General features: G+C 43.0%; 1 protein-coding gene across 2 annotated transcripts; it reads right to left on the bottom strand.

The window, feature by feature from the left end:
* Positions 1-876: 876 nt before the first annotated feature.
* Positions 877-23,522, bottom strand: smoc2 (SPARC related modular calcium binding 2). 2 transcript variants are annotated; one of them, XM_082556274.1, is made up of 13 exons: positions 23,144-23,522; positions 16,259-16,421; positions 14,254-14,360; positions 13,951-14,050; positions 12,584-12,628; positions 10,330-10,377; positions 9,515-9,589; positions 7,791-7,977; positions 6,681-6,763; positions 2,790-2,889; positions 2,302-2,549; positions 1,568-1,602; positions 877-1,421 (listed from the first exon to the last, which is right to left on the bottom strand). In XM_082556274.1, exons 2-13 carry the CDS (start codon positions 16,386-16,388, stop codon positions 1,398-1,400), a joined length of 1,182 nt encoding a protein of 393 aa, XP_082412400.1. In that variant the 5' UTR covers positions 16,389-16,421; positions 23,144-23,522; the 3' UTR covers positions 877-1,397. The 2 variants fall into 2 exon arrangements, with proteins under 2 accessions (XP_082412400.1, XP_082412399.1); XM_082556273.1 differs by lacking the exon at positions 23,144-23,522 and adding an exon at positions 21,955-23,135.
* Positions 23,523-23,542: the final 20 nt, after the last annotated feature.

The raw sequence follows: 23,542 nt of genomic DNA on the forward strand, positions 1-23,542 counted from the left end.
TGTTTCTGGGAAACAGAAATCTAAATATCCTTACTACTTTAGGCCTGTTGCTTCAGATATAACTTTTCCTTTGCTGTGGATGGAGAGGGGACTTAAAAAGGCCGTAGGTTATCTATAGCTAATCCACCATCGGTTATAATCTCTCCTCTGGTTCCCCTGTGGTGTTAAAACCAGACCATTGGGTCGGATTATATCAAAGAAAGGAGAGCAATGTGCTAATCATAAATTAGAGGATAAGCCTGAGTGAGCAGGTCAGCCTGAGGTCAGCCGCTGAGCCCTATAGAGGATTGTATGTGTGAAAAGCCACAGCTTACCACTTAGCCTCAACATAATAAATAATCAGGCAGGAACAATGTACAGTAGTGTAAAGTGTCACGGCTGCTCTGAGCTCAGAGCTGTTTCTTAACAAAGAATCTATTGAAACTTTATTTTGACTCTTTGGGTTTACATTTAAGTATAGCATAATCAACCATACATGCGCGTGCACACAAACAGAAGCTCATATAATGCCCTTCTAATGGGCACTCATACTGTACAGAGCTGAGAATAGTCTATTTATCTGTCTTCAGTCAATATGACAAAACTGTAAAACAGTACCATCTATTTTTTTCAATTCTCCAACGTTGCCTTAGGGGAATTGGAAAACTGTCTTTAAATGGGATGATACACGACCTCTGCTATGTATGACTAATACTTGGCTCTTAAACACTGTGTCAACAAGGTGTTTTATTAAAGACACAGCAAGAAAAGACAAAATGGCAAAGACATTACAAGATTTATATAACGAGGGAAAATACAGAAGACTAATTGGATCCAAAGAAAGTCGCTGACCTGATTCCTCCTCTTTGACACATTAAGCAGACACAAGGAGCAAAATATATAAAAGAGTTCTTTATTTCTAGTAATCATGAATATATGCGAACATGTAGAATGTTGTTTATGATGCATCTTCCAAACATTCTTGCAAACTGCTTTACAAAGTACAGGAAAAGATGAAATAGGTCAGTACGTGAGAGATGGTAAGGTTATTGTAGCTGTGTAGGAAACGATCAGTATAAACACCTCGATATCATTAATACAAGAAGAAAAGTAAACTGGGGAGAAATGGGCACAAAAATGTAACATCAAACATGAAAACTTAGACAACTTTCAAAAGTACACTTTTTAGACACAAAAGGACACATACATTGTATGTGTTAAATATTTTTTGTTTTGTCAGGACATAAAAAGCTAACTACATAATTCACAGATTCAGCAGTCTGTTTAAATACCTCATTTCTACAAAGTGAATTTACATTTTTTTTTTTTAAAGTACAAAGTGCAAATACTATGGTTTCCATTTGCCGATTGGTGAGGGCGGATTCTCCAGATGAGAGGGGAAATCACTGTTGTAGGGCTTAGCCTTGCTTCTTTGAGGGATTCTAGGAAGAGGAAATTGAAGTTACTTCATTTGAATGTGCCCCTTTTTCAGAAATACACATTTTAAGGACTGCTTCAGTCAACACTACCGGAGACAATAACATTTCAGTTAGGCTGGAAATATGCAATGAAGGAAGAGTGTACTTACTAGTTTACTGGTTAAGCCTTCTCCTGGTATGGACCCTTTAGGATAAAAGAAACGTGACATGAATTTGAAGTATTATGGAGAAACTTTTGCAGAGTATAATTGTGCTGTGTAATTAAGCACTGCTGTTAGTGGATTCTGTTATTTGCAAGTACTGTAGCTAGGTGCTAGCTGGCTAATTATCACTTAAATGTTTTTAGTTGGTTAAAAACTATTGTTTTCCAGCTGACTCTGGTACAGCGTGCTGTAAAACATTATATTATGCCATTCAAGTGCTAATTAGACAACTTAGCTTACTCTTTTCAGGGGTGGGCAACTCCAGGCCTCGAGGGCCGGTGTCCTGCATGTTTTAGATATCACTCTGGGTCAGCACACCTGAATCACATGATTAGTTCATTACCAAGCCTCTGGAGAACTTCAGGACATGTTGAAGAGGTCATTTAGCCATTTGAATCAGCTGCGTTGGATCAATGACATATCTAAAACCTGCAGGCCCTCGAGGCCTGGAGTTGCCCACCCCGCTTTATGTCATCACTTGGAGTAGGTCACATGTTGCTGTTGGATTTTTGTTTTTGAAATGTGATTATAACTGCCCTTTGTGCATCACTTTGTCATATGGATGAACCCAAAATCTTTCTGGTGCCTCGTTGCCCCATTACTGGGCAATAACGTTTGGAGGAGAGGTTTAAAAAACTATGTAGCACAAATTTAGGGTGATTAGTTTACATTCATCTAACCTTCTTCCTTGGTCACCCCAAGGCAGCCCATGAGCTCCTGAAGAGACAGTGCTTTGTCATTGCTGATGTCGCAGTACTCCACGAACTTCTTAACACACTTCTTTGGCTTGGACTTCTTGCGCAGGAAGCGTTTGAAAGGCTTGATCTCCTTCTTTCCAATGTCCCCACTGGAGTTTTTGTCCAGCTGACTGAAATACCAGTGGACAACCCTCTCCTCCAGGGTGTGACTGGGGTCTGGCTCAGCCACCCTAAAGGTCAGGTACAAATCAGATTATCAGCAAGTAATCACATCTCTCTTTATGCAGCAACTAAAAAACAACTCAGTGAAATGCAGTCGCTCACTCTCAGTGGGGAAAAAAAGCTTTTCCCACTTTTCAGTGCACTCAAAATTGGTGAGTGGCATACATTTATGTGTTTGTGGTGAATGATTGAACCCACTGATCCATAACTAACCATAGCATGAATATACACACTTTGAAATGTCATACCTTCCCGCAGATGCTGGATCTGTGACAGCGTGCACCATGTCTGTCGACAGCGCGTCAAGAACACTTGTCAGGAACTCTGTTTTCTTAGCCCCGGGACAGCCTGGAAAATCAACCACAGATACATCGATGTGTGAAAGCAGGAATTATGCCCTTGTATGAAAGCGAGTGTGCAAACAAAGAGATTCTCTTGCAAAAAAAGCTTTGCAATAATGTTAAATGCTCTCATCATAGGTGGCCCAATAAATGTCTGGGGAGGGATGTCATGTAACAGCCGGCGTAGTTTTAATGTAGACGTCACATAAAAAGAGAAAAGAAACCCAGGACACTCGCAGTTGCTCCAATAAAGAATCAGAGCTCCCCTCCTGTGGAGGAGTGGAGGAAACCTGCCAATCATTGTGCAGTGTTTTTTCTTTCCACAGGTATAGGCATACCTGTTACTATTAACAAGATTTTACTAATTACTGAGGTGTTTGCTTTAAAGATATCCAAGCAGAGAGCAACAGACAAAATTTAGAACGCGATGTTCAACGTGTGGCGGGGTTACTCTATAAATGACTGACAGAGAATGGCAATATAATCAGACCATGAACCTATAGGGTGAAATGTGTCATTATCCACCCAGTAAAAACTAACAGTAAAGCATTATTGCATGCAGACTGATGGGAAAAAATTAAAATGAAGAACAACACTGGGTGAATGACCCTAATGACAGTAATTGTCTGTGAGCCCATTTTAAGGGTGAGGAGACCAAAGTTATTCCTTTAGAGCTGAAGGCTACAGAGACCTGAGGGATTCCAGCTCTTTTCTCCTTTCTCACAATCTTGTTTCCCTGCGCCGTTGGAGAAGAAGAAATTGTCCATAGTTTTCTGCTTTTTTTATGGCCCAGGCCTGCGGGGCCCGATTCTCCTGTGTTGGAGATAATAGCATGCTTTGCGTCTCTAACAGGTGGCGACCAGCATCGGCATAAACATCCAGCCTCTGCTCCACCTTTCAGGGCTTTAGCAGCTTGTACCGAGACCAAGGTTTTAAAAAGTCACATCCAAACTCTTCCGCGGTCTCCTTTACACGTTAAACAGACTTGTACTTAACTTTTAGTAGGCCCTCCCTGGCTCTTGCCCAGTAAAATATCTGACCCACCTGATAATAGCCAAAATGGTGCCTTGTGGACCTTCTTGTGGTAAATTAGTCTAGACAGTCAAATAATTGCACCCTCAGAAGGCAAAGTGTTTTTTTTATCTGGCTTCTAAATGAAGAGAGGTTCGTGGGATGCAGTGAGACTTGTTTGAGGCTCAGTGTTTTTCATGGAGAGCACCGGCGCTCTCTGTAATGCTGCAGGAATCTTAGCACGTCTGCAATTCATTCAGGGAGGGAAGCCATCATGTAATGTTTCAGTCGTTTCCTCTTAGCAGCAGTGCTTTCACTGTGGGGGTGGGACAGATCGGCTTCTGTATGTCTGGACACTGTTTAGCTGAAGGGAAGGACACGAATGTGCCTGCTGTCATTTGAGGGAAATTGTGTCTGGCCATTTTCCGTCCATTTCAAGGCTGCAGCAGTACACGGCTGCTGTCTTATTCCATAATAATTATAATTATGTAATACCAAAGTTTGACAGCTGCAGGACAGAATCAGGTTGAGAAAGCCTTCATGATTTCAATGTTTTTTCTTTTTGAAACGCAAAGAGCTGCACCACCATTCACAAGCCTCCATATATCTGCGGCCTGTAAAAAGTTGGCGTGTAAGTGCGTGTTTACATGTGTGTGCCTGTGCGTTACTGTCAGTAAGGAGCAGTGTTTTTGTACGGAGCCACATGGGGCTGAGCCCTGTCAGCACTCGCGGCCGCAGCTCCCAGCGCCTGCCCCAGTGCTGTCCCATGAGCCTGCTGCGGGGATAGAGTTAGCCAAATACTCAGCTTTACTTTCCTGGCTCTTCCTGGGCAAGTTGCTCCTTTCTCAAGTCTCGCCCCATAAACCTCTCAACACCAGCTCTTCAACAGCAAATGGGTTGCAGCAATGTGAAGGCAACGTTTATAATTATACCTGGATCGTACAGTAACACGGTTTACAGCCATTGACGCAATTGCTCATAAAGAAAACAAGATGCTACGTTTTTTTCTTCTTCTTCTTCTTCTTCTTTTTTTTTTACTGCATGAGCATACTGACTGATCAGGTGCAGATTTTTTTTGACAGGTTTAAAATTCGGTCTGTGCAACTTAACACATGCAGAGACATAATGTTTCAGTCTTAGGGTCTTTCTCACGGGATAGCGTCGCTGCTTTTTCTTCTTTTCTTTTTTTACCCCCATTGCCACCGCATACTTTCTGGAAAGCAAAAGATGAATAGCATTTGGTGGTCTACCAACCATTTATGTCTGTCTATGTCCCTCTGTTTTATATTAACTGTACAAGAATCATTGATGCTTGAGCAGAGACAGAGTGCTGCTCTCCTGCTAAACGCAGCACCTGCGAGCAGAGAGCTCAGCTCTGGCCTGGCGCACTCTTACATAAACAGTTGTGGAGAGGACTGGAACAGTGGTGGCTCTGTTCACATGCTGCTGGACTATTAACATGTTTACTAAACCACCAAAAAAAATTGCAAATTAGCCAAGCACCATTCATCTTTAAACTGTGATTTGGTTGTAGGCAGCGGTTGAACGCTGTATCTCTACTTCACCTATCTTTGGCTTAATGAGAGGTACAAGTTGTGCAGTTACGTGATGAGTAAAAAAAGCGAGTGCAGCCGAATGAAAGCTGGCGCATCTTTAAAAATGGTTTAGTCATCTCAGTGTGGTTTTGAATGTGAGTTTCATCACAGGGCAAGAAGATCATTTTAAGATCCACATGCATACAACAACTTTAACTACAACTTGACTTATTTTTAATGTAATATCTCCCTTGCTTTAGGAAAACTGGACATGAGACAGTTTTCCAAATTTTACTAACCACGGCAGAAGTCTCCTTGAAAAGAGTCCTGCAGCTGCATTTTCCTTCCAAAGTGACACATGTAAGTCAGATACTTTTGGCAGGTTACCGAGACCTGATTCTGTTTAGCGTCTCCAGCAGAAAGTTGTTAGTTCAAGTCCTACTTCCAGCATGAAGAGAAAGTGAGGCAGCACCAAATCATGTTTTAACTTTGTCTACATATAGCAATAAATTAGCCAAATGTTTTAGCCTACGGAACATGAATGAACAACTTTTTTGTGCGCATGTGTGTGCTTGTGTGTAAAAACAGTGAATGATAGGATAATGTAACACATTAGCTAATTTAACTCTGAAAAACATCTTAAAAACCCCTCAGTGCTTAGGCCCAGTAATGTATTGGCAAGTAGTTTGTTTTCTAAATATGCCTAAAAATAATGAAATATGCAGTAATTTAATTAATATTTAGCCCTATATGTTTGTAAGTAACATTCACATACTATATGCACCCAGCACCAGCAGAGTTTCACCTGTAACTAAGTCCGCTACATGACCTCCACCCCCAAAGTGATCTTCTGCCCTCAATATAGTTATCTACACTGTTATCAATCCCATGATCACCACCTATCTCTGGCATCCAATTATCCATTATCACTCACCTCCCTGCTGTTTCACCTCTTTGCTTTCATCCCACTATGCTCCAGCTTCCATGTCACTCGAAGATGAATTCTCCCCCAATCTGTCCCTATCTCCCTGCTTATTGACCAACGAAGGGCAGGGTCTGGCAATCCTCAACTTTTTAACAAGCGTTTCCTTGACCAACAGCACTAATGATGGTTTTACACACACGCATAGTTGCACTGTTATCACAACCTTGGAAACGAGGCAGCAGTTAGAGGAAGGCTGCAGAGGAACATCCCCGTGTGGTCTGGACACAAAGAAAAAACAGAGACCGAGTCCAGTTTTGAAAAACTTACCTTGGAGATGTCTGCTTTTATAATGGTCCTTAGGTTTAGCTGGGTGGGCCCTAGCATTGCCATCACATTTTGGCTGTTCATACCTGTGACAGAAAATGCACCACGTAAAAAATAAATAAATACAAAATCTGTTCAATCAAGGGAAATGGGTGAAAGGGACTGTCAATAACAGTGAAACTATCTTTACTGTAAAGTCAGAGAGGACTCCCATGCTTTCCAATTACCCATTGCAGTTAAATCTTAGGGATAGAAATAACTGTTTTGTGGCAAATCCAGGGGCTGTGAAACACATCCAATAAGAGGGGAAGGATTTGGAGCTGGTATGAGGATAGAAATGGGAAGGGAGATAGAAGTGTGGGAGACAGGGAGCGTGGGACACAAGGAAGCTTTCACAGTCTCCGTCGCAGAGCCCAGATTGCTGCTGTGCAAGTGGGCCAAAAGCTGGCCTGGGACAATGAAGAAAATCCATGCTTCCATATGCGTGCTAATGTGCTGTCTGGCACTCTGCCTGGAGCCTTGTTAATTTGATACCCAGCCATGCTGCTCAATAAGAGTGTACCAGTTCTCCAGTCTGCCAGGCTCACTGACCTATGACCTGCCACTCACCAGACCACCGAGACACTCTGCGCCATCAGCAATGGAGATGTCCATGTGTGTTCTTAGACGTGCAATCTCACAAGTCTGACATTTATGCAGTTTTACAAATCCCTGATAGAAAACCTGTTTTTAATCTCTGAAATTTATTTTTTTTCTAAGAGCTTCTTTTCAGTATTTTCAAAGTTTGCAGGGTTGAGAGCCTGCAGATATTAAGACCTGTTGTAAGATAATTCCAAATCTAGTTTTAGAACATTTAATGCAGAAGATGCTTGCCAAAGGGCAAAATGCAAGGTCATCTAGTTGAGCAGATTCTCTTTCTTGTGACCTCTCTGCTCTGTTAAGCTTGGCTAATGATCACTTACCTGCTTTGTGTAGCAACTTTTTAGTTTGTTTCCCACACAGAACAAGGCAATAAATGCCAAGGATATTTGCACAGGGTAATTAAGTACCACACATAAAGGTGCAAATATCTGTATACCACGTTGTTTTTTTTGTAGGTGATATTTTGCCCACCTTGTAGAGGTCCCAGGTATGGGCCGTCCAGTATCCACAAGCACACACCAGCAGTAGCCAGTAGAGGGGTGGCATTGGACAGGCTTGTAAAGTCCTCCTTGGGCACAGTCTGGTACAAATACAGCGTCGTTCTTGTGCTGCCTTGCCTCTTCTTGGGCAGAAAGCTTCTCCTGGTCACATGACGAGGCTGGGAAAGATCAGAGGTTATATAGGAATCAGCAAAGGTATTAGCGTATTGGTCACAAGAACGTAAGCACACATGCATGTGGTCTATAACCTGAGCTTTTGTTTTGATGGTCTGGGTTGTGTGACTTGGCAAACACTCACTCCAGAGAGGCACATTTGATATGAACAAGAGGGTATGTTTGAAGTTTAAATTTGGACTTAGTCCTAACCAGATCTGGCAACCACATTTGGAATTATACAACGTGCATTATGGTTGAATTAATTTCTGTATAAAAGCAAAACGCATGCAGCTGCTCTCTCATTCCATTCTAACCATTGCTGCAAATCCCCGAGGAGGAGGAGGAAGAAGACAAAGGGGTGGAGGACGAGCGCTCGGAGACAGGGTGTGTAGACTGCTATATCAGCCCCCCATGGCACTGTTTACGGACATTAACGGGCTAATGACTAAGCACGGGCTCCCCGTGCCCCAAGTTAAGTAAATATTTGGACACTCAACTGCCCTTTGTGGATGTGTGTGACAGCGAGAGAAACAGACAGGACAAAGGCAGCACAGTGGTCAGTTGGGGCTATGCTGTCAAACACCCACACAGACCGACACATAGCTGCAGGATACTGTAAAGTACCACAGACCTATATGTTTATATGTTCAGAATTCCCCTGAAAAAGTGCACGTTCCTGTCTTTTATCCATACATACAGAAAATGAAGTGGCTTGATGGGATTTTACTGAGCCTCACCAGGATCTAATCAGACTTTTTTTTCCTGCACAGCAGCCGCATTAAACAGAGGAATGGAAGGAGAGCTCTTCTGGCCATGAGGGATTTTTATCTCTTCCTCTTTTCGGTGCTTGCCTCAAGGCTCGCAGGCTTCTGCAGGATTATGGATATCCCTTTTCTTTGTTTATTTTCATTAGAGATCTTTACCCACACAAAAGAGACCAAATGAAATGCCTCCCCACTTTCTCAACCAACTTTCTTCGCTCCAGTTGTTCCGTATGGGCTCTCTTTGTTGGAGCGGGTGGGGTTTTTTTTCACCCCAATACCCCAAAGAGCATGTGGTAATCAAAACCATCAATGCTGCATTTCTCAAGCTTTTTATTGGTTGTAAATTATGATAATGGGATTCACACAGAAATGCACACATGCACAGAAGTTTCTCGTCTCTAGGCCAGCCTAAAATACTATTGTTTGTTACGAAAAGCTGCACATTTCCGAGACAACTGAGCTTAACGCGCGTGTTTGTAAAAAGAGAGCAGGATTGACCAAGCCGACTGACAGAAAATCATCTGCCCGTGCCATGTGAGGATATTTACAGGAACGCTGCAATGAGAAGAACCACAGAGAAGCAGATCCTCAAAGCCTGACGCACTCCAACACCAAGATGTATTGGTTTCACAACCCGCCATCTGTCCTTAAAAGACAGGAACAGCCTCAAACCACGATTGCTCACACAAGCTGGAAAAACACAGCGGGCTTTCAGTTGAGGTTTGCAAACACCCGCTCGCCATCATTAAGTAAAAAGCGGCCTTTGAAAACTCACATGGTGCTCTGGTTCTATTGTTCTGTCGGCTGCGAACCTGCTCCGTCCACAGAGTGGGGTACTGGGAATTGCTATCTGAAAGAAATCACCAAGGCAGCTTCATTAGCTTCAGTCAAACACATGCTCGTAAATCATCTGAAGCAAACCAAAACTCACAGCCTGTAAAATGCACATGAAGGTTATCATATCTCAAACTGCTGCAGTGGATGCGGATAATAAATTGCATATGAAAGCTGTGACCAGAGTTATAGCATCAAAAGATGGGTGGGTAGGCTAGAATCTATTATTTATCAAATGATCGCATTAGCGTGACGCCGTAAAACGCTACTTTGCTCAAAAAATATATAAACTAGTTATAAAAGTGCTCAAATGCAGCAGCTTTCCATTCTTTATCTTTGAAGTAAAACGTGGGAAGCAACTTTTCTACATATATAAGTACCACATCCTCCTGCTACTGCATAGCTGCTGGTTATTTAACTGACAAGTTCAATATTTCTGGCAGATTTCGATAATACTAATTTAATGACTCATTTTCTTATGCTACTGTTGGACTATGCTTTAGAATGAAATATGCTTCACTTGCTGTATACAATACACAAGAAAAAAAATTTCATCATATCTCATCATTACAAAACAGTGTTTTACTATAACGTTTTCCACAGTGACCTTTTTGGAGCATGGTGCTGTAACTGACTCGGGCAGGCTCTTCTGCCCATTTAAGGGTTTTTTTCTTTTGAGTCAGTCAGCGGTATGTCAGTAAACACAGGCACAGGACCAAACATTTTTTACTCACAGTCTGATGAATAACAGCTCACCTTCTTCGTGTTCGGGAGGCTGAGGATCGATCACTAGGTCGGTGTCATCTGCATTTAGAATGGAGAATATTTGCAAGGAGACTACAATTACGAGAGTACGCTAGATTAGAGAACACTTGAACTATGTGAGATTTGCACATTGCCCGGTCAAGAAGGATGGAAGCAGAGTTAGAGGGATGAAAAATGACCAAGAGAGGCTGCACGTGTGCTGAAAACTGAAAGATGTGACTTGCAATATGAGAAAAGGAAAGCTAGGAATGTAGTGGTCACATATTCCAATGGTATCACGTCATGCAACGGAGGGAGATCACAGTGCTACAGAGGACAGATTTTGATCAATTATAGTAAATTAAGAGAGAATTAGGACTGATTGTCCCTGATGTTCTTCTTCAATCTTTCATTTCCTGCACTTGGATTAGGAAAGCTGTGCGGAGGTGGCGGCGGCGCAGAAGAGGGTTAAAATGCAGTAGCCAAGTTTCAGATGAACCAATTAACAGCGGGAGAACTGAGTATGTTTGTTTGGTCTCCGTTTGTTTGATTTGTGGTGAGAGACAGCGATGGAGGTTTTGGAGCGCTTCGGGTGAAACCATGGCTGTAGGTGTGGTTAACCTCAGAACTGGTCACTCCTCCTGCTTGAAGTAAAGCCCCATTAATGTATGAGTCAGAGAATCTCTAATGGTTGGCTCCACAAACAGGGATTAGGCTCAAATACATTTTCTTTAACAATGACTTTCCATGGCAAAGTCAAATACAGTTATGGCAGCCATTCATCTCCTCAAACACGTAAGGTGGATAAAAATACGTAGAGTCTGTGTGCAGTGTAAATAACTGAGGCAGACGTGTTATTACTCTGCTCACTTCAAGGATGGAAATGCCATTTCAAAAAGTGCATTTATGATTTGGATTTATGATAAACCACTAATGGCCTATCTTTACTTTGTGGCCTTTTACATGACTGTAACACCTCTTTAAGCATGTGCCAGGAAACCCCCGTGCTATTTGTGGTCATATGGCATTAGTTTTACTGCTGTTTGTCAGTCGTCAGCTGCATATGATTCCAGCATGTGAATTTGTTAAGTCAAGTAACAGAAATGGCTTTATTGCAAAATGCTAAGTGCACATCTCTTCCTACTTTAAGAAATGCTGCAAAGGCAGCTGTGAAATGGCTTCTTTTTTCTTTATTTTTTTTTACTGATGGGCTTTTGCTGAATCAAAATATTGATGCAATCACTGCTATTTTGAGCGCTGGCACACCACAAACCTACAGTTTATTCTGCTTTTCACCACCCTGTTTATCCAACCAGTTCAGATTGAACCACAACCAACCCCTCCACCTCTTTTCCTCCCTCTTTCCTTCTCCCACAATCCCACCTCCTCTCTCAAATTTTGCATTCCCACTTGATCTATGCGTAATGACTTGGCTGGGTTCAGACAGACGCTATACCCAAGACTGTTTACACAGAGAGAAAGAGAGAGACAGAGCGAGAGAGAGGCACAGACATGAATGTCACACTGACAGGAATAACCCATCTGACAAACACAAGTGGATGTGCACACACTTTCTCTCTCTCTCTCATGCAACCATGCACTGTCACATACAATCACATAATGAGTCAATCTGAATGAACCCAAATTGGACTCTTTGTGAGTCAAATCACAGCAGTTAAACAAATTGTCTCTTAAGAGATGAGAAAGCTATACAAATTTTGGAGCGCAGTCACAGGGAAGCTTAGTGGTTGTATATCTGGAAGAGGGAAGATGCTTGATGAGAGACACAGAAAAAGTAGACTTGAGTGTGAACATTTCGCTGTATCTTATGACACTGTGGCTGAAAAAGGAACCAAAATGGAGAGAGGTTAGTGAAGGAGAACTTAAGATAAGTCAGCGGTCCTCCGGTCTTGCTCCTGCTGCTTGCCTGGTAAAGACAACAAGCAAGTTATAGGCACCAAAGCTGCCAGTGGTGTGCAAAGTTTATCACACACTCTTAACTCAAGACTGCTTTTATATCAGCCTTCAGGCAGCTCGAACGTTCATGAATTGACAAAATATTAGTGAGGCAAGCCTAAACAGGCGACCTGTCTTGAACATCTCTGACAAAGATGAAGACAAATAGACAGATACAAAGGAACACACACACACATTCTCAGTGCCAGCGTTGATAGGTACATACATGCACACGAACAAACACAAAAGCAAACATGCATCGCCAAGGAGCCAGCGTGCCTATGAGGGGGAACTTTTCTTGAATTCTCACCTGATTTACCAGGCTCTCTTGTGGTTGTCTTCTCCTGCTTTGATCCTGAAAAGCAAAAGGCTCAAATTAACTAAACATTCACAACCGTGCTGCTGATTTTTCCTTTTTGACAGAGACAACAGATTGGAAATCTTTGGCACGCTTTAAGAATAAAATAGGCTGACACACGGTAACTCTTAACCCCCTACCCACTTTTATTAAAGCCACCTAATTTAAAAGTAACACGCTGCAAGTCAGCTGGAATGTGTTTTATGAAATATTTAGGCTTCATATCAGCTTACCCCCATACCCTAACCCTAACCCTGCCAAATGCAGCAGAAACACTGCTGCAGCAAATATTACTTCTGCAGGCTTCTTACTATTGAGACAGCAACAAACTACAAGGCAGCCCCTTAGATGCAAAGGGATTTGATATTTTTAAATTTCACCTTTACTTATACAATGGGAGAGACAGTGCGTCATCTTCAAGACTGACCTGTTTTAAATATGTTAAAACATACACGTCATATAATCAGCTAACTGGAAAAATACAACTAAAACTAAAAAGACAGTAACAATAACACATCATGAACAGGAACGGCCATCCAGTAATCTTTTCTCCTTTGTCCTTAGAATTTGTTTAAATTCCTTGAGTTCAGTTAAACTGCACAGCTTCAAATCCTGTTGCAATTTGCTCCAAGTATAAGGAGCATTGTAAGAAAATGCTTTTTCCCCAAGTTCTGTATGTGGTGAGGGAACAGTGAATGTAATAAAGGCTTGTGAGCGGAGGCTGTAATTACTCTGTTTAGGTGACATACAGGAAGTTAGATACAATGGTGGCAATTCAGTTATTGATTTATAAATGAAAATAGACCAATGTATAGTCTGTGTGTAGACAGTGAAGGTAAGTTAACCAAAGAGTATAGAGTACAATGGTGGGTACAAGTTTTACATCCTGTGATGAATCTCAAGAGGATAAACCACATCCAACATCTGTAAAGAGCTAACAGCAGTGTTCATAGTGTTTGGCAGATGCTACCCTCCAGTGACATTTACATTCCTCGCAGCTGAACTTCGTTTCTCAATTCTGCAGCACAGATTTTCTGCCAGGCTTATTTTTACTAACGCCCCATGCCTTGAGCAACACTCAGTCCTCGTATGGCCCTCGAACCCTCTGGCCGTCAGTCCACTCGCTGACCGCTTTCCCACAGGACTGAATGCTACACCCCCACACAAACATAAAATGCCATTTTATGCTGTGCTGACTTTGATTTATCATCATTGCTACACTGAATTACTGAAACCAAGTGTCATACGTCAAGCATATTACAAAATTAGATGCCAAGAGCTGAGAACTGCAAATCTGAAAAGACTTGGGTTTTACTGACCTTGGCATCGAGGTTTCTTATTGGCCACTGCTGAGCCACTGATTGGCCGGCCATTGGGGGTAACACACCAGCAGTATCCAGTGTAGCTATGGCACTGAACCTGCAATCAAAACAGCATACACACACAGAGTCAGTACAAGCTGCATTTGGAAACCCATCATGTTAGAATCAAATGAAATGAAAGAAGAGTTTTATTTGTGCGGAACAAATGAGAATTTTTAGAAAAATGTTGACTGTTGGTATGGTTGTTAGCTTTGGCTTGTGCAGTAAAGTTAATATAATTCATAGAGTGTTGTTCGTTACCTCGCTGTACGTGCCATCAGGGTTGCAAACAGGCACAAAGACCTGTGGGAAGAGCTTCTTGGCCTGCTGCTCTGTGTACTTCTTCTCTGCTACACATCTGGATGTATCTGAGGAGCATCACAAATCAGCAAAATCACTAGACACGCTATTTTCTTATGGTCCACAACTATGTAAGCAACATACTTAAAAAGTCAGAAGAAGATGTCGAATTTTACAGACGATGAAGAATAGAAGAAACATGCAGGGAGAGAGCAGCGACGGAGGGGGAAACAATTCAAGACATTTCGGAAGCAGCAGATACTTGTGTGGCTGGGAATAGAACCAACACCCCCACTCTTATTAGGACAAGTCAGGCAAGCCTGCACACCGCCTGGTGGTAAAGCCATTACTGAGCGAGACAGCTCATGCTGCTCTTGTAAGAACATTCCAGTCACCCAAGAAAAGGGCTGATGCACGGGGAAAACCTGACCCTTCCTTAATGTCTGAGTCTGCCTCACTCTCCTCTAAAAACCTCGACCGTCTGAGAGGTTCAGCCAAGGTTGTCCTCTCAAACTCAGCAACTTTTCATCCAAGTGTGCCTCCAGTTTTTGCACATCCCTCAAACCAGTCTTCCAAAGCTGCTTTATCTCACCTGGCCAGCAGCAGCAGCTGTACAAATGAGTATGATGGTAACTCAGTGTAATGCAGTAGCTACTGCAAAGTGCTGGATGGGCTTCAAATCGCACTGAAACAATAATTAATGCCAAGTTTAAAAACATTCACCAGTTTGATGGCAGTCTTGTTGCCAGCATGGCTTCTAGGTAGATTAGCCATGTGAGGTGGGATGTGCACTGCTTTCTCTTACTCTAGTGTGCACCCTTTGTGTGTGTGCGTTTTGCTGACTGGTGAGGAGAGCAGGCAAGATGCTGGATGCTCTGGAGGGAGGAAAATAGTGAATTGAGGAGCTCTAAAGTTAGCTGCAGTGGAAAACCCCAAAACCATCATCCTTCTCCAGGGGGCTCTGACCAAAAAGCTGACTGGAAAAAATGACAGGACACTTGAATCATCCTAGCACAGTGATAGAAAACAAATGTGGTGCCACTCTCACCATCTGCACAATCCCATCTCTGTGCTTTTAGGCAAGGCGAGACCTCCGGTTTATTTCGGGTGCTGTTGCTGTGTCTATACTCCGCCCCCCGCCCCCCTATCCAGAAGCAGTAGGGGGGTCCAAACTCTTATAGACCCGATGTTATTGACGCATACAATACGACTTTCATGGACCCTCGTGCCTTTCAGCTTCCTGGCTGGAATCCTCTATTCTGCGTCCCGGCACTGTCCGCCACATCCAGATGTCTGCTTAGAGACGTTGCCATGGAAACCCAGCACGGGCATAAAATTGTGGAATGCTTTTCCATCATATGACACCTCTTTTTAAGCAAACTTTTTTGCTCACATTCCCTGTATTAGAGGTCTAATGTAATGCGGTAAGAATGGGTCATTGTCCCCAGTCTACAGAGCGATGAACTAGCAGTATAGAGTGAGCCTGTGGGGCAGGGGTGAAAGGGTTCGGGGCTGAAGAACTGGGGTGTATGGGTTCTTCTTCCTTCCTTCAACGACTAACAATGAGAGAGTGTGTGAGCTTCCTGACCTCACAGGCTCTCCTTCCCTTTCCCTCTCTTCAACTTATCATATATATAAAGCTTTACATCCAGGATGATGAAATCTTTGTCACGATTTATCAAGATATTTCTGCAATTTCCATAAATGAGGAAATCACTCATGTAATCAAAATAATTCATGATTTGTCAAATTAATGATGCGTCTCTCATCACACAAATGGTGTGAAATTATAAAACCACGCAGGCAGCAGTAAGCCCCCACTTCTACAGTGTCAAACCCACTTGTCCTCCCACCACTCAAAGAATCAATTATGCTGAAATGAATTTAACCCACAAGTTTCTACTGTGACCCCCCTCTGTGCATTTGAGAGCATCAGGCGGCGATGAAGCGTGACTCATGACCTGACCTTTGCATGGCCCTCGGCTGACCTCCAGCTGGGAGTCGCGGCACTTGGCTCGGAGGTACTCGCAGCGCGATGTGAAGGTCCTGCCATCGGAGGCGCACAGGGGCTTGCGAGGAGCTCCGCTGCATTCCATGTTGCAATCCTTATCCTGATCCACCCGCAGGAACTGCACAAGTGAGAAGGGAGGAGATAAGCAGAGAAATCAGTTGCTAAATGAGCCATTTCTGGGAATAAGTGTACTCTGCACCAAAACATTTTAATCTGCACACCAACAGGTAGGAGTTTTGAGGAATTTAGGAAGGCTGGGAGCTGGTGCTGGTGGAGCAAAATGTATTTTTGTGAAAACAAGCTACAACAGAAAAAAAAAAGCCTATTATTAAAAATCAAGTGCAAGAAGACACTGATAATCTGTACAAGACAGACACAAAGATGGGGCAGTGTTGCTGCAAATCTGCAAAGGTGCAGCTGTGCTTTGTCTTTGTCTAAAGGGCTAAAGAGGACTTGACTAACACTTCCTCTTTTCTTTGTCTGTGCCAACACCTGCACAGGTATTCACCTGGAATCACTGCTAAGGATGTTTTACTCAGCCATGAAAAGAGGAACAAGGACAGGAGAATCCAGGCTCAACGCATCGGATCACCTGTGTCAATGCCACCATTGTATCTGCCACCACGGTATGAAACTCCCTCGCCAGGCCACACAATGGGGCCGTGGTGGTGGAAAAGGTGGGGGGTGGCAACAAGCTGTGACGGCTACAATGAATTAAAAGACAGCGAATGGGTACCTGAATAAACTAGATGTCAGCGGGGTTTGTGCTGCTACAGTGTGAGCGGCTTCATAAAGTTTGCATGATTCATTCACTTTGGGCAGACTGAAAAAAACCCAAAAAACAAACAAACTTGATACTCATGCAGATGCAGGTGCACTTTCAGTCAGTCTTATCCACAGAGAAATACCTCGGTGAACTTTTGTCTCCTCTTTTAATAGAAATAATTGCACATATGAGACACTGTTGTTTTGTTCTAATTTTCCTAGATTCACAAACACCCCAAAAATCTCTGCATGTCATCTATTATACGGCAGACAGATAGACAGACAAGTGGGAACTTTCATCCACTCCCACTTATCAATCTGTGGCAAAAACCGTTTGCTAAAAAGGCTGTGGTAATGCCAAAGACAAAATTTGTTGTGTCTGACATCTTACAAATATACTGAGGAGGAGGAGGGGCAACTCCCCCTCCCCACCCCCCGCATTCTGACAGGCAGAGCTGCAGGGCTGCATGCACCTGGAAGAGGGTTAACAGGTAAGGTAAAGTTGCCCTGGGCCAGTGGGAGGGAGGGGTGGGGGGGAGGTAACACAGATACACTCTGTCAACCATGCTCATAAATCTCCCAATGGGTAGATCAGAGATGGTAGGCCCGTTCAAACACACTAGAAGAAGGAGCTGTGAGGGGGAAGATGAATGTGTTGGAATGAATCAAAGATTTTCGAAGGGTAAGTATAAAACTGTCACGAGGAAGACAAGAAGCTTTATACAGTGTCACAATGTAGATGGAGATGATTTCTGGGGCTACATTCATTTATAGTCTGTTGTTCTGAAATAAACAAGAGGTCTTACTCTTACTGTCTGTAATAACATGTCACAAATCATCAAACAGTTATCCTTTTAAGGCAGAACTGGGGAAATTATCCATTATATGTTTGCTCTCTCTAATTGATACCTGATCAATATAGAACACTTTGCTGTGACTCCAAGCTCTGATGTTCTTAAGATATTTAAAAGTAGAATGGGAGGCAGAACCTTCAGCGTTCAGGCCCCTCTTCTGTCAAATAAGCTCCCACTTTGGATCCCTTTCTACTTTTAAGATCAAGCTTAAAACTTTTCTTTTTGATAAATCCTATAGTTACGGCTGGATCTGGTGACCCTGAACCCTTTCTTAGTTATGCTGCTCTAGGGCTAGACTCCTGGGGGCTTCCAATGATGCATTGAACATTTCCTCCTCTCTCACATCTTCTAACTCTGTTTATACACCACTTTGCATTTAATCATCAGTTATTCTCAATCTCTGGCACTCTTCCACAGCGTGTCTTTTGTCTTGTCTTCCTCCCCTTATCCCCAACCAGTTGTGGCAGATGGCTGCCTGGTTCTGCCGCAGATTTCTTCTTGCTGAAAAGGACTTTTTCCTTCCCAATGTTGCCAAGTGCTTGCTAATGGAGAGTTGGTGTGATTGTTGGAGTTTTCTCTCCACCATGAGGTGATGGTTGTTATAATTTGGTGCTATATGAATGAAACTGAATTTAATTGATCTGTGCAGAAGATTCCTGTTCATAAAATATTAGTGAAATCAAGATTGAATTTGAAACAAACATCTGCACTTTTTGTCTTCAACTAAACACTTAAGATGTTCTATTTTTGGTTGCTTATGTATTTGGCTCGCTCTTGATAAACACAAGATCTTACATGTCCTGCCCCCACTCCCTCATTGCATCTCTCAGCTGTTTGAATTATTTGCATCATTGCATTTAACTGACAGAGTCCCATTAGTACAATCCTCCCTTCCTTCTGTTCCTCTTCTCTCCAGTGCTACTAGCTTCACACACAGGTAAGGAGGGCGTACGTATTCAACACAGAAAGTCTCTCATAGCTCCCCCTTCACATTCAGACAGTTCTGAAGCCAATTACTACACTGATGGTGTCTTAGAGCATCCAACCCCACTTGGTGGTGACTGTCCAGCACTTGCCACAGCCAATGTACTGCCACTACACCAGCATTAGCCCCTGCCAGCCAGCAGACTGACATCGCAAACAGAGTCATTCAGCGGCTCAGCATCCTGCTAGAAGTCTGCTCTCCAGCACACACAGCATAGTGCCAAGCTCCAGCAAGTTTACAGTGAAGCTCCAAGAACGCAGCATGGAAAAACACAGTTGAAATCATGAAATCAGCCACCCATGAAATCAACCACCCAGACTCAGTTTCAGACATCCGAGTATTTATTTCTAAGTCGTTTCAAAGTTGGCCACACTGAAGGAAGTACAAAAAAATAAGATGTGAAAGTGAGGGAGAGGAAGAAACTTTGGAGACTAATGGTGCTTTGAGGGCTTCTTCCTCCTGTGTCCACCTAATTGTAGTTAGCTCTCTGCTACAGATCTCTGTGTGTTTTTTGCCTGTGGTGATGGATGGGTGAGGCTGAGGCAGAGCCCCGACACTCCCCTGATGTCTCATTCCAGCCTCTCTGAGTCGACACCATCATCCTGCACAGGAACATGGTGGAGAGTGATGGATGGCCTCTGCTTCAGCTACATGCGGCACAGACTTCCACCCTGAATTATCATAAAAGGAGACTCGTGCAAGTCTGAACACGCATTTTGACTCAAATCAATTTATTGCTCAAATCCCACTCCCGTCTACTTGCAGACATCTGGCGCTCACTTTCTCTGTTTGCCTTTCTCTTTATTTGGCCTCTCTCATGATTTTTTTCCTTTTGTTCTTTGTGGGATCTCTCTTGGAAGATGCTTTTTGCATCTGCTCTAATAATACAGGAGGTTGGCAAAAGAACAAGAGACAGGCAAGAGAGGGCGAGGCGGGTGGAGTGTAAGGGAAATTTTTTTTTTCTAAGATCAACCAGCATACAAATCAAATCCTATTACCTCCCCCTGGCTCGACGGCATTGTGGGATTGAATGGGGTATGGAGGAGGCGAACCTCCAGCAGAGAGCGCATTGTAGGCTGATAAGAGCCTTCTGGGCTGGGAGGCCCCTGCTTCCAGCGCCTTGAGAGGCCCCTCACACCACAGCCTCACAGGGTCAATGGGGGCCCCAGCTGAGAGCTGTGGCAAACGTGTTAAATGCCCTTGCCGGGAGTTTCCTGTGTGGATGCTAGGATGCAAAGGGAATCATTAGTTTCCAGCATGGTGGAAAGGGAAGAAAGTGTCAGCCTTTAACCAGCCTACTAACTCAATCAAAGGAAAAAGGCATTTAATTGCTTTGAAAGATGTTAAAAAGAAAAGGAGGTGTCGCAAAAGGCCAGTGATAGTCATGTGATAAAGAAACCCGCCTCTTTGAGCAGGTGGAAAATTTTAGGAAAGCACTTGGGGGGCAACAGGGCCCATGTTAGATCAAGATTTCTACATAAAGATTTGAAAATGAGGCAGCCACTATTCTGTGTGCCCTCATCTTCTCACACACTATTTCATATTTCCATAAACAATGGAAAAAATTGGTCTCATGAATAACCCTGGGCAAATATCTCATATATTTAACTGCCTGTCTGACCTCAAATATGGACAAAATATAACATGAAGACATTTTCTTTTAACTAGTAATGGTCTCTCCTGTATATGTTAGACAATAAGCCATTAATCACTTGCAACCTTCTTTGTATAAGAAAGTTTCATGTGTTATTCCACTAAAGACAGTCTGATTAGCCCGTGTTGGGAGGTACGGCACACAATATGAAACAAAATTAAACTGAGGCACGCAACAAAGTAGAGAAGTTTCTCGTTCTTACACTCGTCTCCAGAGCACAGCAGATAATGTGTCATATCCAAACAACCACAAACACAGCTACACCTGTGTAACCTTTCTATTAAATGACAGTAAATGGTATCAACCATGGCACAAATAGAGAAACGCTCCTCACACTAATTATCTGTAGCCTTGGTCTGTGTGTGTGTTTGTGTGTATCAACTCAGTGAAGCATCTGCTCAGTACAACACTTCCTCCCACATTCCACAACTCTGTAGTGCCGTCAGGCAGAAAGGATCTCCGACCCTTCACCTGAAGGTTAACAACTCATGGCCATTTGTTTCCAATTGGATACCGAGGCATCTTCTCCAGAACCATAAATACTGGTGCTGGGAGAGGTGGCTGTCACATCAGCCTCTAAATCAAAAGGGGGAGCCTCTGACAATGCACATTCCACTCTCTATTAAGTGTCCTTTAGCACTGTACCTGCACTTGATCATGGCCATGAAATTCCCCAGAAGATGCACTTTCTGTCAGAGTTTAATGTAAGATGGAGAGGATGCTGCTGTAAACAATGCCATGTGCTTTAATGCAGAAGATCCCGGCAGCTCAGCCTCTGAAGAGCAACTAGAACAACAGGAGCAAACCAGACAGAAAGGCAGCAGAGCCGAGAAGCTGGCAGGCAGGTTACAGCAGCAAAACCAAACCTGCAAAGGATCTGCTGCACACCCACCAACTGCTTACAAACCTGTAGCCTTTGCTGTGCCAACACTCTGTAAGCTGTGGCGCTCAGTTTACATGACTGACAAAAAACACAGAGCCATTTTCTCAGTGCACAGCTCTAGTTGATGCTCTCTTGAGCTCTAAAATGGATTTCTGCCTCATATAAAACATCCGACTAATACAGCCCACTTCTTTTAGAGCAAGATAACCTCAGACTCAGACTTCGGTGTAAGAATGTGGCACAGTGTAGTAGTAATTGACTTCAAATGCGTCATTATAGGTATTGACTATTTTATTATTTCAGATTCTTAGACTAAATAGATCACAAGAAGCTTGACTTTTAAGAAAAGGGTGCGTAGGAACTATTTCTTTTATATTAAAAAATATTTTCCAGATTGTGAATTTTGGAATTTTATTCATAGAAAGCACAAGCACATCCTTTCCCTTTAAAACAACTTTTACTCATGAAATTGAATGACATTCATTCCGGGAGTTAAGTGCCTCCTCATACCTTGAGAGCGGAGAACTTCTGAACGCCTCCAGCGCACTGTAGACAGAGGAAGACCAGCAGTGGACAGATGCGCATCCTGACGCAGCGTGGTAATATACTCTCCAAATTACGCACGGTCCAAAATCGTGTTGGCAGGAGTTCACCTAGGCGCAAAACTGTCTATGGGAGAAGTCAAAAATTGTTTAAAATCCGCACCAGTCCTTTCGAAGAAGTCACTGGGGGTCGGTGGTGTATTTCACGTCGTTTCCTTGGTTTCGTCTGCCAGCCCGTTTGTGTAGACACGCTCCTTATTTCTGGCAGTCCGATAAACCCCCCCGTGTCCCTGACCTTTTCCCCTCCCACGGTGTCTCTTTCTCCCTCTCTTTAACTCAACTTCGTTTCTCCACACCCCCTTTTCTGCTACACTTGATTCTGTGGACTAGATCCCTTATCGGATGCAGGCGGGTCCCCTAGTCAGTCAGGTAGGCGTAAGCTTACGCCGTCAGCTGCTGGTAGTCAAACACGTCAGGTATTCTTTTCTTTCACGCAAGAAAGTGGTGTGAGGATGCTCAACCCCAGTGAAGAGAAAACACAGGAAGGGGTCAGAAAGTGTCTGCTAGGTGGATCAGCAAATACATTTTCGTTCTGGTGGACGCATACGCAATCACATTCAATTTTTTGATTATACGGCTATATACAATTCTCAAAACAAAGTTAGACAAGCCCCTGAGTTTCACACAATACAGATTAAAAAAACAAGGGGCGCCTAGAATAACAGATATTTTGGCAAACCATTAAACCATTCTCAGCTTTGTAACTATATGCTGTATGAGCACGAATCAGTTTGCAGTTTCTTCCCAATAACTCTCCATTCGCCGAGTCCACGGCCACTAGTGCAACGTTTCAGAGCGTCCCATTACGACTATAACGCCACCTAACGGTAGATGATAGTCTTCACAGCCTGCTCGATACACTTCATATGGTCAAATAGCTGTCGGGGATTTCGAAATTCTACACAGTCAGTTCTGACTTTTGCGTTTGTCAGAACTCCGCGTACTGTGTTTTCCACAAGTTTATTTTATTCTCCACTAGAAAAATTAGGCTGAGTTTTCAACATACATTTTTTGTGCAAGAATCAAAGAAACGTGACAAATAAGAACATAAAGCCTCAAATTATATCTGTTCCTCTTGGTGGTTTGTTTTTCAGTACCTGCACAAGAAGCCCTTCAGTAGGAAGGCATGTCTCGCCAAGAGTCCGTTTGTTTCCCGAATATATGTTTGGTCAAAACTGATGTAGCCGAATTAGTATCATTAGTCATCTTTACAATACATTATGGTGATTAAAAAGCACAGCTGTAAACAAATGGACAGATGCCGTCTCACGAACAGACACTAGCAAAACAATGAGGTTCATAAAATACATTTATGAAACCCTAATCAGAGCCCTAGCTTGCTCTTGTTCTCAGTTACACAGGTTTCATTCCCTAAGAGAAACTTAAGAAGAAAAAAACGCGGAAAGAAATGGTTATTCGTTTTTAAATTCACCACCCTCTACATATTTTTTGGCTTTTAGAAGAGATATGCGAAAGTTTGAGAATCAAGTGTTTCT

The sequence above is a fragment of the Aulonocara stuartgranti genome, assembly GCF_965226115.1.
Source record: "Aulonocara stuartgranti genome assembly, chromosome: 13".
Lineage (NCBI taxonomy): Eukaryota > Metazoa > Chordata > Actinopteri > Cichliformes > Cichlidae > Aulonocara > Aulonocara stuartgranti.

What these genes read in the sequence shown, in the direction of transcription:
- smoc2 (XM_082556273.1), bottom strand. Translation starts at nt 22,029, where the DNA reads ATGCGCATCTGTCCACTGCTGGTCTTCCTCTGTCTACAGTGCGCTGGA. An exon ending in AGAAGTTCTCCGCTCTCAAG is followed by an intron (nt 16,422 to 21,954) that starts GTATGAGGAGGC and finishes TCACTTGTGCAG; the next exon opens with TTCCTGCGGGTGGATCAGGA. An exon ending in CAGCCGAGGGCCATGCAAAG is followed by an intron (nt 14,361 to 16,258) that starts GTCAGGTCATGA and finishes GATGCTCCTCAG; the next exon opens with ATACATCCAGATGTGTAGCA.